Below are 11,925 nucleotides of genomic sequence, written 5' to 3'. Positions count from 1 at the left end.
AACGAGGCCTAACATGATTTAATTTGAAGTATATTTGCTTACTTAATAAATAATAATTGTGTGGCGGCATCATCACGTCGGGGTCACCAATTTGAGGTGTATGTGTTGCTCGTGGAAGAAATATAGATAGGACACGGGCGCCGGAATTCGAACCCGGATCCCGAACGTTCGTAACCTAAGGCGCTAACCACTGCGCTACCGTCGTCCGGTTGTAGTTCGCGTCGAGTGGCGGTATTTGTTGTCGGGTGCCGCCACAATTGAATACATATCAGATATAATATATGATAAACTAATAAAAAATATAAAAGATAAATAAATAATATAGAACCAACTAAGTTTAATTATCGTTATTATCTATCTTGGGTAGGAAAGTAGAACCATACAATGAAATAGGCTTTTATAGCATGAAACCACAGCGAGTATACCTCGTTTGTAGCATGGAACTAAATAGATTCTTATATATGCTAACGTCGAACACTTGGCCGCTGAGAGTAGCACTAGTCTGAAAACAACCAGTATTATAAATGTGAGCATTCTCATTTGCTTGGCAGAAATCTTTTAGTTTTGGCATTTCTACATGAAAAACTCTAGTGAAAGAAAACCATTGACTTACTTGATAAAATTTTTATATTTTCGTTGATTCTCAATTTATAAATATCTTTCCAATATCTTTAATAAATATCTTCCCAGTAAATATCTTTCCATTTGTTCTTGCTTATTTCATTAGTATCACGATTACTTTTTATAACTTTCGTTTCATATCATTAAAAAAATAATATAGCATGTCATACTATGTTATTACATAGTTCATATTTACGTGATACTTCACAATTTGAAAGTTTCGGTTAAACTTCTTGTCAATAAGTGATTCAATTGTAAGAATTAGATATTTATTTATATCCTGGATTATTCCAACATTTATATATACAATTTAATACAAATGTTGTACTTTTTACAATTAGGTAGAATTGATAAAGTTTACAGAAATTCAAATGGAGGAAAGCTTGAATCAGTGGCAAGATTCGCCCGGTGTTACAAAGAAAACGAGATCTTATGTTATTTCCGATAGCGATGAAGACAGTGAGAATACCGAGAAAGAACAGATTTTTGTAATTGAAAGTAGTGAAGCTAGCGTAAATTCATTAGCGGAGGAGTAAGTAGTACATTTTATTTAATGTAATATTCCGAAATTTAATATTTAATTATGTTCTTTATATTTTAGAGATTCTTCATCCGAAGAATTATCGTCAACAGAGGAAGGAATTAGACGTAGGATTAAAAAGCATATCCCTCAGTATTCTGACAGTGAAGATATCAGTGATCATAATGAAAATGATTCTGTATCAATCAGTAGTAGCGAAGAACATAATACTGATGACAGTACATCAAATGGTATCAAATTCGATTATTTTCATTAATAAATATAATAGCTTTATATTTGATATGATTAGTTATGTTTGCTAGACGAGATTGAAAGAATGATGAAGAGTAATGACAAAATATTAATGGAAGAAGGATTGAAAGATGTTCCAAGGAAAATCCAAGATAATTTAGAAACTAATGCTTCTAATATATCTAAAAATATATCCAGCAATAATAATTTGATGAAAGAACATGTTTCTAAAAAAAGAGAAAAATGTGAAGAATCATATTTTTCATCTGATTCGGGTATAAATATTTTCAACATTTCTTACTTCAAAACTATATGTGTATATATATATATATATACACATATATATCATAAATTTATTATGTTTATGTTTTAATTGTTTTACAGAATCACATACAGATGAAGAAAGTAGTTCACAGCTTGGAACTGCAATATCTTTAGCAAAACAAGAAATAGGTGTTAATAATATAGATCCAGTGATAGCACAGAAAAGAGCTCTGCTTGTTTGTAAAATGGAACAGTTACAAAATGAATTGAGTAAGACAAAGGTAAATTCCAATAGTTAATAGGTAGTAATGGTTAAGAGCGAAATATACATTGTAAATGCTATATATATTTCCAGTTATTGCTTACTGCTGGTAATATCGATTTATTGCCAGATAAAGGAAAAAGATTACATGAAAGTATTGTAAGGCAAGAAAGAGAAATAGAAACAATTGCAGCTGAATTAGAAAGAACACCTTTGACACAAATTATTAAGTCTGAATCACACTCTGTAAAGCAAGAAATGTCATTTGTCGAAGAAGAAAAGAAGGAGAAAGAGCCATATTCTGAAAAATTTAATTCGTATTATGATTCATGTAGTATACCATCGAAATTAAAGTCATCCGCAGAAAGTGGAGAACTTGGGAAACAAGCTCAAGCAACGTTAGACAGAGAACGATCCTTGACGGTTGATAGGTTGCAAGATTTACATGGATCTCTTGTAGCTAGACCGACCGAGGAAGACAAAGCGGAAGATCCACAAGGCTTAAAAGTAAAATTAATGCCTCATCAACAGCACGCGTTGGCATGGTTAATGTGGAGAGAGCAACAGAGGCCTCCTGGTGGTGTCCTCGCTGATGATATGGGTTTAGGTAAAACTTTAACAATGATATCTCTGATTATAGCCAGCATTGCTAAAGGAAAATCGGAAGAATCGAATTCCGAGGAATGGATGCATTGTGATCCATCAATGGTACAGCGTTGTAAAGGGGGTACACTCGTAGTTTGTCCCGCTTCCTTGTTATCACAATGGGAAAATGAAATAGATCGTAGATGTAAACGTGGCATGCTCTCTGTTAAAGTTTATCATGGTACAAATCGGGAAAATGTACCAAAAAGATTAGCAAAAAACGATGTTGTTATTACAACGTATAATATCTTGCTCCGTGAATTTAAGAGTAACTCTATGGCCTACAAAATTCATTGGGAACGCATTATATTGGACGAAGCGCATGTAATCCGGAATCATAAAAGTCAAGCTTCTCAGTCAGTATGCGGTTTAGTAGCGAATAAACGATGGGCTCTTACTGGTACACCCATCCAAAACAAGGAAATGGATTTATATCCTATTTTAAAGTTTCTCAAGTGTACTCCTTTCGACGACTTACGAGTATGGAAACGCTGGGTAGATAATAAGTCAACCGCTGGTCGTCAACGATTGGCAACTGTGATGAAAACGTTAATGTTACGTAGAACAAAACAAGAACTTCAAGCAAATGGCATGTTAGAAAGTCTTCCAGAAAAATTTGTAGAAGAGATACTTATAAAGCTAGATCCAGAGGAACAGTTGGTATATGAAAAAGTGTTAATATATTCTCGTACATTGTTTGCTCAATTTTTGGCTCAAAGAGCTGATAAGGATCATATGGTTGATTTAGCTGCTGGAAAATATGATAAACCAACGTTTCTTTCGAATCCAAGTAAGTACTTGTATACATTATATTTTGTTAGTAATGCATCAAAATAATTGGTTGTTTTTTCTACCGATTGTTAGATAAAAATACTCAGTTTACGAAGGCGCAAAACAAGTTATTATCATTACACGCTGATGTCAAAACGCACGAAATTTTGGTTCTTTTACTAAGATTACGTCAAATTTGTGTTCACCCGTCACTTATTCACTCGATGCTAGATGAAGAAGATATAGAAGATAGCGATATAAGGGAAAAGGAAGACGTCAATTCAGATTTATTATCACAAATGAATAATATAACATTAGAAGAATCAGAAAATAACGAGGAGGAGACAAACGAAAAAGAGATTGGCATTGATCGCAGAGTAGCTAGTAATTTACTTACGTCTAAAAATCCTGTGTTTAAGTGCGATCGCGTGAGCTCGAAAGTGAGTTATCTTGCATATTCTCAAATATGAAATATCACGCATTTGTATTTGTTGTTTGGCATCGGTTGGCTGATTCGAATTTACTTATACTTGCATCTTAAACGCAGATAAGGAAGGTGCTTGATACAGTTACAGACATTTTACAAAAAAATGACAAAATAATTATCGTTTCACAATGGACGAGTACGTTGAATATTATTGCATCTTGTTTGTCCTCGATAAAAGGCGCTAGTTTTAATATGTTCACAGGCAATGTGCCGATTAAGGAAAGACAGGTAGTTTTTTAATGAAGTGATAATTTTCGATCATATTAAGTAATGCTGTTTGAAACGTGTGAGGTATTTTTACAGGGCATAATGGATTCATTTAACGCTCCGAACGATGACCCGAAAATATTATTGCTTTCGCTTACCGCTGGAGGGGTTGGATTAAATTTGGTAGGTGGAAATCATTTGCTGTTAATAGATATTCATTGGAATCCGCAATTAGAAGTGCAAGCTCAAGATAGGATCTATCGTTTCGGACAGAAAAAAGATGTCTTCATATACAAGTTAGTAATAGTCTTTGCTGTAACATTTGCAAAAGTTCACGAGAAGAGACCGTTATTTAATGTTGTATTATATTTCGTAGATTTATCTGTCGGGACACCATAGAAGAGCGTATAAAAAATTTGCAAGAAAGGAAAATCGAAATAGCTCAGAATGTTCTCAGCGGCGATAAGAACTCCGCTGTCTCGAAACTTACGCTTAACGATCTCAAATCTCTCTTTGGCCTTTAAAATATAAACTTTTTATATAATTTTATTTTTTAATAGACTCGATTATAATATAAAGAACGCTCGTTTTTAAATATCTTTACCTTTCTCTTATCATTAAGGCATCGAATCATTTTATCGCAATATTAAATCATTTACAAATTAAGTAACTTTGGGGGTATATACAAAACTTTTATTATGAAAATAAAATACAGGAAATAGCGTATCATTGAAGTCTGGCAAAATTGTTGGTTTTCCATGTTGCTCCGTTATCACAACTGTTTTCAGGTAATTTCTTGCATTTATCTTTCCTCATTTTACTATGCCAAACGCCATAACAGAAATATATTCCAAGTCCTGCAAGGAACAAAAGAATCATTTCTTCGATTATTTAATTTAAACGTAATCGATTATTTTGATATAGTCTACTTACCAACTATCATCCATATTAAAAATCTCACCCAAGTCATTTTGTCTAACATCATCATAAGATATATGTTAATAAGAATACTGAAAGCAGGTAAAAATGGCACTAACGGAACCTAAAAATATATTCTTGTATGCGGTCAAAATTGTTATTGAACGTTCATAATAAAAGTGAACGATAACGAGAATGGAAACAGTATATACCGAAAAGGCAAGCTTCTTTCCAGAAGAAGGTTGAAGATAAATAAACGTAAGAGTAATGATTAGAGCTAACAGTAGAATTGCTAATAGAGCGACAAATGTAACATTACCGCTCGTTATTTCATTGATAAAAATCGAAACAGTAATGCCGACGCAAATACACAGGACATCTGTAAAACATATGTTACTAGTAAATGATACAATATTTGTAATCGTTAAAGATCAATAGTAAAACTCTTGGTTAATCGAAATAGTAAATATACAATACTATACCATAACACACGACAAGACACGTAACGATTTGGGATGTTAATTTTGTAGAATGATTTAAACCATTAGCGTTAATTAATTGTTTCGCAATGAATGTCAAGGTTCTTGGATCGCGATCTCCCTTTTTTTCATACGCTTCGCTTTTTTCATACCTGAAATGATACAATATATATACATAATAGAAATTGCAAGTTATTCCATCATTATTAAATCGCCATATTTTCTATGAAAACAAACGAATATTATTCTTTTACCGAAGCATTAGTACGCATGTTGCGACGATCGAATAAGCGAGCAATGTTCCGATACTCATCATATTTACGAGTTGTTGCAAGTCAAATATCGCAGCTAGTACACCTGAAATTGTAGTTGCGTTTCATACATTTAGCAGTTAGTGTAAATACCCGCTGAATATTGGGTATTATCAAGCAGTAGAAAAATCGTAAAATACGAACCTGTGAGAATCCCTGCTGAGAAGGTACCCATGAGAGGCGTATGAAATCGTGAATTAACTTTTCCCATCCACTCGAATATCAATCCGTCGGATGCCATTGCATAAATAATTCGCGGCAAGGGAAACATCGCACCCAGTAAACTGCATAAAAGGTTGCTGTCATTTACATCGGAACATCTCCGTAGGTGTACATGCATTTACACATATATTTGTGCGTAATTATATTGTATCGTACTTGTCGGAAGCTTTACCTGGAACATAGACCACAAATAGCACCTATGGTTACCAGCCATTTCGCCCAGTTCCAACCGATACTCTCGAATAGATGAGGAAACGGGGTTTCTGCATCCTGCTCGTAGTAAGGAAGGACGGTGGTTAACACCATAGAGACACCGAAATATGCTAGAAAGACGACGGTCAACGAGGCAACGATCGCTATTGGGATCGATCTTTGGGGATCTTTCGCTTCTTCTCCCGTTGTAGCGACGCAATCGAAACCGATGAATCCGTAAAAGCACGTTGCTGCTCCCGTTATAACACCCGCTATGCCATAAGGCGCGAATCCACCACTTCCGTAATCACATTTTTCTTCCGTGCACGTGGGCTTCGTTTTCCAATTGGTTATATCAGCTTTACGCCAAGTGCATATAAATAGAAACACGCACGTACACACGAAGAAACAATTACTTCAAGTTTAAATACTCTGTTACTCACCTTTGAGAGATCCGGCGATTATCACGAACAAAACTACCATGAGATTTGTAAGGGTGAAGATATTGTTCGCCACCGAAGACTCCTTTGCTCCGAACGCCAGCGCAGCTGTGTTAAATTTCGAATAGATTGGGATTGTGAAATAATGGATATTTTAGTGGGTAAATGCGTGCCTAGATAGTTTGTATGATATCGATGTTTATTCGGTCGATAGTTCTTTACCAGAAAAGATTAGAGTGATCCCAAAGGCGAAGAAGTCCGGATAAGAAGAGAGGTGATTGATGTCGATATGCGCTGCCGTTTCAAACGCATTTCGCATAGTGTTGTTGAACAAGTTATCCACGTAGGTGCTCAGTCCTCGTACTACGCTAGCCGAGCCAATTACGTATTCGAGAATTAGCGTCCAACCGATCAGAAAAGCTGTAAATTCTCCCATCGTTACGTAGCTGTATATATATGCTGATCCAGCACGTGGAACTCTTGCACCAAATTCCGCGTAACAGAGACCTAAATAGTTTCTTCTTTGCTATTCATATTATTTAGGGTAAAACACAACGAACGAATCGGATATGAGTTGTACCTGCGAACATGGACGCGATTGCGGCAATAGCGAACGAAATTATTACGGCTGGCCCTGCGGTTGTTTTTGAAACGGACCCTGCGAGAACGTACACACCCACGCCGAGAGTTGAACCTATTCCGAGAGCTGTGAGATCCAATGTTGACAGACATCTCGCCAAATTTGTATCCTGAGGAAGATCCACTTCTTTTTTCCGACTAAACGTTCTGTATAGATTTTGTAACTTCCAATTCTTCATATCGCATAACTGAAAACAACGTTTGTTACGCGCGATATGCAGGAATTTCTTTTTTAGAAAAAAAAAAGAAAATGAAAAATAAAAACGACGAAGAAGAGACGAAGAATCAAGACGGTTTGTTCGAAAATATCGTGATATCTTTCTAATTTGCTCACCGGGTAAAGTACGGTCAAAGGAGAATCCATTTTTGTCTGCAGATGTAGAGAGACTACAATAAGCGACCGACTATAGACTGAACATTCGGCACACGACTAAAGGAGCGCTAATTAATGTCTTTAAATCAAGCTCAACCATCAGTCACGGTGCGAGCACATAGAATCATTCAATTGGTCGGAATCGCTTCGCCGCTGTGAGTATATTAGAACTGTTCAGCGTCGTCTATATCGATCACTTGCTTGTAATATTGATCTTAAATCACACGATCTTTTATTTTGTTGATTTTTGTCGTCGATAAGTTCAGATAGCTTTTCTTTTACTGTTTTATGAAACGGATTTATGAAACGGATCGTACTTTTAATTTCATCGGATCGGGGATTAAACATTTTCTCTCGTATATGGACGTACTATTGTATTTTAAGCGTGACCGATATACATAACTTTAAATTCGATTATGATAAAAATCGTCTACATTTTTCAAGTTCGAATATATATATTAATTTGATATTATTTCGATCGTTCATGACGTCAAGCATTGTGTTTGCAAGCAGTAAAGTTCAATCTATCATCCACATAGTTGATACGTCGAATAACCGATGCACATAGGCGAGCGACGAACATGTACACGTGCATACATATATAGTTATTACGTACGCGTAATATTTATTCCCGTTTCTCTTCGATTATATCTTATTTTACCAAATATTTCTTATTTAATATTTCTTACGCAGTAACACGTATATTTTCCCATGAATATATGATATCTTTATTTATTATTTCAACTAATTTAACCGGATACTATAGCGTATACAGAATGAGGAAAAATGCTGATTTTGTATATACTTACACAAGCAATGTACGCAAAAAGACGTTTATCCAAGGGTCGATTCGAACGATGTTGCTTGATGCTGTGAACGATACGAACTTATCCTTTGTGGGAATTGCGTCCCTAAATAATAACCGTGTTTGATTCTGCTTATCTGCATCAGATATAGAATATCCTCTAAGCGACTTTAAGTGATATACGATCCATTGTAAAGAGATACGTTGGTAGATTACGATAAATGGATGTATAATATACATTTTAAGATATTTTTCAGAGAAAATGAGTTTTTTATATGTTAGCTGCGCGTTGAAAAGGATATAATGTACATCTTTTTTTCAAAAAAATTTTTATATGAATTTTTTGGGATTTTTTGGGATTATAGGAATTTTTCAAAAAAATTAATATATGATGTGAAACTGTGTTAGAAATTTCATATTAAAAAATGGGGAGGCTTAGCAGTTCCACTTTTGAGGTAAGAGAGTACTAAGTATGTGATTCGATAAAGTTCTGAAAAAATAAAAAGCATGCATGTGTACAGATATAACACATCTATGCGTGTCTCTACGTAAGACGCGGGACTAGCTTATCAAAAAAGTTACTTCTATGCCTTCGCGCGACATACTTTTACGAGCGATTGTACTAGAAGAAATACCTTAAAAAAAGAGCGTGTTACATATTACATGTAATTTTATTAATTTTATCAACAAGTACAAAATATTTGTTAGTGCATTATTTAATAAAATTCTCTTAACAAAATGTATAAAAAGAGTGTTTGGACGGATTGGACAGATGTTATATACAAAGAGATGTTGTATACATGTTATAGCGAAGGACGAATTCAAATTCAATTCCACCGTTGTTTTACCTTATATTATAGATTATATGATACGGAGAGTATGAATTGCTTTTATCGCAGAAATACTCCGCATCGTCTTTTTTTCCTAAATATGTTCCTTTCAGATACATGCAAAGTATCATCTTATATATAGTTACAATTAAAATATATATAATATATAATTATTCGTTCCATGCACGGTTGAAAAACATTGTTTTTCTAATGAAAAGGAATATCACTAGTTGCGAGAGGCCGACGCTGGAGCAATATCTTTTGACATTATTCGTCATTTCACTATATGCCATAAACTATGCAAAGATATCATTAGGATCAGCCAGGAAACATGTATTTTCTCCGCTGCAGACTGAAAGAAAAGAAGCAAATTCCACGTATATAGTATATATCGCTAATGAAGCTTTTAGAATCAGTATGTAAACTATGACTTACGATAACATAATAATTGCATTTATCTCCTTGACAACAATCGGAACATTTCCAGTCTTCGTACCATATATACGTGCAATCTCCCATATTAGAATGTTTTATTCTTTCGCATTCTTTTCTTGTTGCACATCTCTTTGATACATAAAACTGTTTCTTCGCACCTTGTGACCAATATGGTGTACCTATAAACGATATACGATGTTACAAGGATTTAAATCATCGCGTATTGGTTAGTGTAAACATAACCTCAAATGTTGCTTTCAAACGAATTGTCAGCTATGGAAACTTTAAAACTTACTTCCCCATTTAATTTCCGTTAAACACGTGTCTTGACTCTGTTCACAGATTTTTGTACTCTTTAAACATTTTTCTCGATTACCCTCTTGATTGGTACATACATAGCATTCCAGGGCGTGGCCTAAAAACATTCGTAAATAAACAAAACTATTCGATGAACCAGTATTTACTTAACATACTAAATGATAAGCAGCATGCGATGAAAAGGGCACAATATAATCCTGTTAATCTCATTGTGGAACAACATGTACACAAATTCAGATAAAAAAAACCAAAACCACTGTACAATCCGACACTTGTTCAAATCGAATGTAGGAAAAGATCGACGACTATAACGTTGGTACGAATGATGACGTTGACGCTCTCTATGAAGTTCGAATAATTTTATGGCTACGAATTAAAAGGGAATATCTATCTATCATGCTAAAATAACAACGAAGTATTATTAATTAAGCAGTCGAAAGTTCTTTAGCGTTTACTTCGATATTATTTCAGTTTATTCGTTTCTCCGTCGATCTCGTTGTAATTGGTAAAAGTGCGAATTAAGAAAGACGTACATCGATAATACAAAAATCGATCACGTCTACAAGAAACATTTCGTGTGAACGTAAGAAGTTTATGCATGATTTTGTTATTAAAAATAACTAGTACACACAATATTGACTCGCGAGTTAGAACTCGAGGTATATGCATCAATTTTCCGGTTGACTGGCTTAGGGTCGAATTATATTTGCTCCAATCTCTGATCAATCCGGTACATGGTTCGAAAATTCCGTACTGAATTTTTTCAGGTGAATTTGTTGACGTTGATCTACGTAACGACGTAATGTAAGAGCAAACGTCAAAATTTCAATCTTCCGAGCCTGTGCAATGCTATCAAAAGACATACGTACATCCAACGATGAATTCTAACGATGAAAAAACAGAGAACATGATGGAAATGACTTTATACGTATAGGAATGGATAAAAGAGTAAAAACGGAAGAATGTTAGAACCATTTTAGCATAGTAGAAGAGAAACGATATTGATTATAGAAAGGAGGAAAAAATCAAAGTCGCTATTGAGAAAGCACAAGAAGAAGCAGCGTATAATAGAGAAAAATACGGTAGAAAGTAAGAAAGCGAGGAAGCGAAGCAGCAAGGATGCAGGGGGAAGGTTAGCTAGTGCATTGATACTCCCCTCTCTAAGTACGTAGTCCGAACTCTCCCTCGGGGTTTCGGTGAGGTCGCATGTGCTCGCGGTTCTCGCGGATGTCGAATGTCGATATTCGAGTGCGCGGCGCAGGCTGAGCAGTAGCAGTGTCGAGCCACTGCGCCGAGAATCTAAAATTATCGGCCGGTTCGTGAGAGGGGAGGGCAGGCATATGCAGAGGTGGAGAAGGCGAGAGAAAGGAAGGCGGGGAGGTTGACAGAACGATGCAGGAAAAAAGAAAAGAGAGCGAGGAAAAAAGAGAGAAGCAAAAGGATAAGGATGGAGAAAGAATACGTAGCCAAGAAGAACGGTGGCGAAAATTCTCATGGAGAACGAAAAGAAGGGAAAAAGGGAAGAAGGTCGATCGGAACGAGGAAGATGCGTGGATCGTTATGTTCGATGATTAATTTTATTCCTTGATAGGAAGGGACGAGTCGACGAAAGTAGAAAGAAACATTAGAGTCAGGCTAAAATCCAAATATGAAATGACAAGGGCACGGAATGCAAAAAAAAAAAAAAGAAAAATGGAAGATGAGAAGGTGGATGATACGAAAAGGAAAATGGAAAGCTGGAATGGAGATGGAAGCTGCGGGTGGGCAATGGCTGGGCATTGGAGAGCATGGCTGGAATGAGGAGGGCGACGAGAGAGGAGTGCGGGTGAGGAGAACGGGCACGCGCGCGCGCCGTTTGGCATAGGTAAGAAGAGAGGAAAAACGTAAGGGAAGGGTGGTGAAGCGGGGATCAGATGCAGGCATAGAGAACAGGG

At 35.7% G+C, this 11,925-nt stretch overlaps 3 protein-coding genes and 1 long non-coding RNA gene across 6 annotated transcripts; 2 read left to right on the top strand and 2 right to left on the bottom strand.

Moving 5' to 3' along the window:
• Positions 1-350: 350 nt before the first annotated feature.
• Positions 351-4,573, top strand: LOC117214063 (transcription termination factor 2). 2 transcript variants are annotated; one of them, XM_033459903.1, is made up of 10 exons: positions 351-526; positions 963-1,153; positions 1,223-1,392; positions 1,465-1,668; positions 1,778-1,938; positions 2,013-3,354; positions 3,429-3,775; positions 3,883-4,050; positions 4,126-4,325; positions 4,406-4,573. In XM_033459903.1, exons 2-10 carry the CDS (start codon positions 993-995, stop codon positions 4,551-4,553), a joined length of 2,901 nt encoding a protein of 966 aa, XP_033315794.1. In that variant the 5' UTR covers positions 351-526; positions 963-992; the 3' UTR covers positions 4,554-4,573. The 2 variants fall into 2 exon arrangements, with proteins under 2 accessions (XP_033315794.1, XP_033315792.1); XM_033459901.1 differs by lacking the exon at positions 351-526 and adding an exon at positions 745-875.
• Positions 4,574-4,705: 132 nt separating this feature from the next.
• Positions 4,706-8,557, bottom strand: LOC117214065 (cationic amino acid transporter 2). Of its 2 annotated transcripts, none has more exons than XM_033459908.1 (11): positions 8,413-8,557; positions 7,172-7,418; positions 6,814-7,098; positions 6,595-6,699; positions 6,132-6,510; positions 5,882-6,021; positions 5,681-5,783; positions 5,430-5,578; positions 5,160-5,326; positions 4,963-5,071; positions 4,706-4,886 (listed from the first exon to the last, which is right to left on the bottom strand). In XM_033459908.1, the coding sequence occupies exons 2-11, from the start codon at positions 7,407-7,409 to the stop codon at positions 4,756-4,758; spliced, it is 1,806 nt and encodes a 601-aa protein (XP_033315799.1). In that variant the 5' UTR covers positions 7,410-7,418; positions 8,413-8,557; the 3' UTR covers positions 4,706-4,755. The 2 variants fall into 2 exon arrangements, with proteins under 2 accessions (XP_033315799.1, XP_033315798.1); XM_033459907.1 differs by lacking the exon at positions 8,413-8,557 and adding an exon at positions 7,565-7,740.
• Positions 7,628-11,392, top strand: LOC117214072. Its single transcript, XR_004488772.1, has 2 exons — positions 7,628-7,758; positions 10,759-11,392. It is a non-coding gene; the product is annotated as an uncharacterized LOC117214072 (long non-coding RNA).
• Positions 9,107-10,376, bottom strand: LOC117214071. Its single transcript, XM_033459919.1, has 4 exons — positions 10,147-10,376; positions 9,969-10,088; positions 9,674-9,852; positions 9,107-9,590 (listed from the first exon to the last, which is right to left on the bottom strand). Exons 1-4 carry the CDS (start codon positions 10,199-10,201, stop codon positions 9,513-9,515), a joined length of 432 nt encoding a protein of 143 aa, XP_033315810.1. The 5' UTR covers positions 10,202-10,376; the 3' UTR covers positions 9,107-9,512.
• Positions 11,393-11,925: the final 533 nt, after the last annotated feature.

This window comes from Bombus bifarius, unplaced genomic scaffold, assembly GCF_011952205.1.
Source record: "Bombus bifarius isolate JDL3187 unplaced genomic scaffold, Bbif_JDL3187 scf7180000009145, whole genome shotgun sequence".
In the NCBI taxonomy this organism is placed as follows: domain Eukaryota; kingdom Metazoa; phylum Arthropoda; class Insecta; order Hymenoptera; family Apidae; genus Bombus; species Bombus bifarius.
Note: the sequence above shows the minus strand (reverse complement) of the source record. Positions and strands in the feature narration are given on the sequence as shown.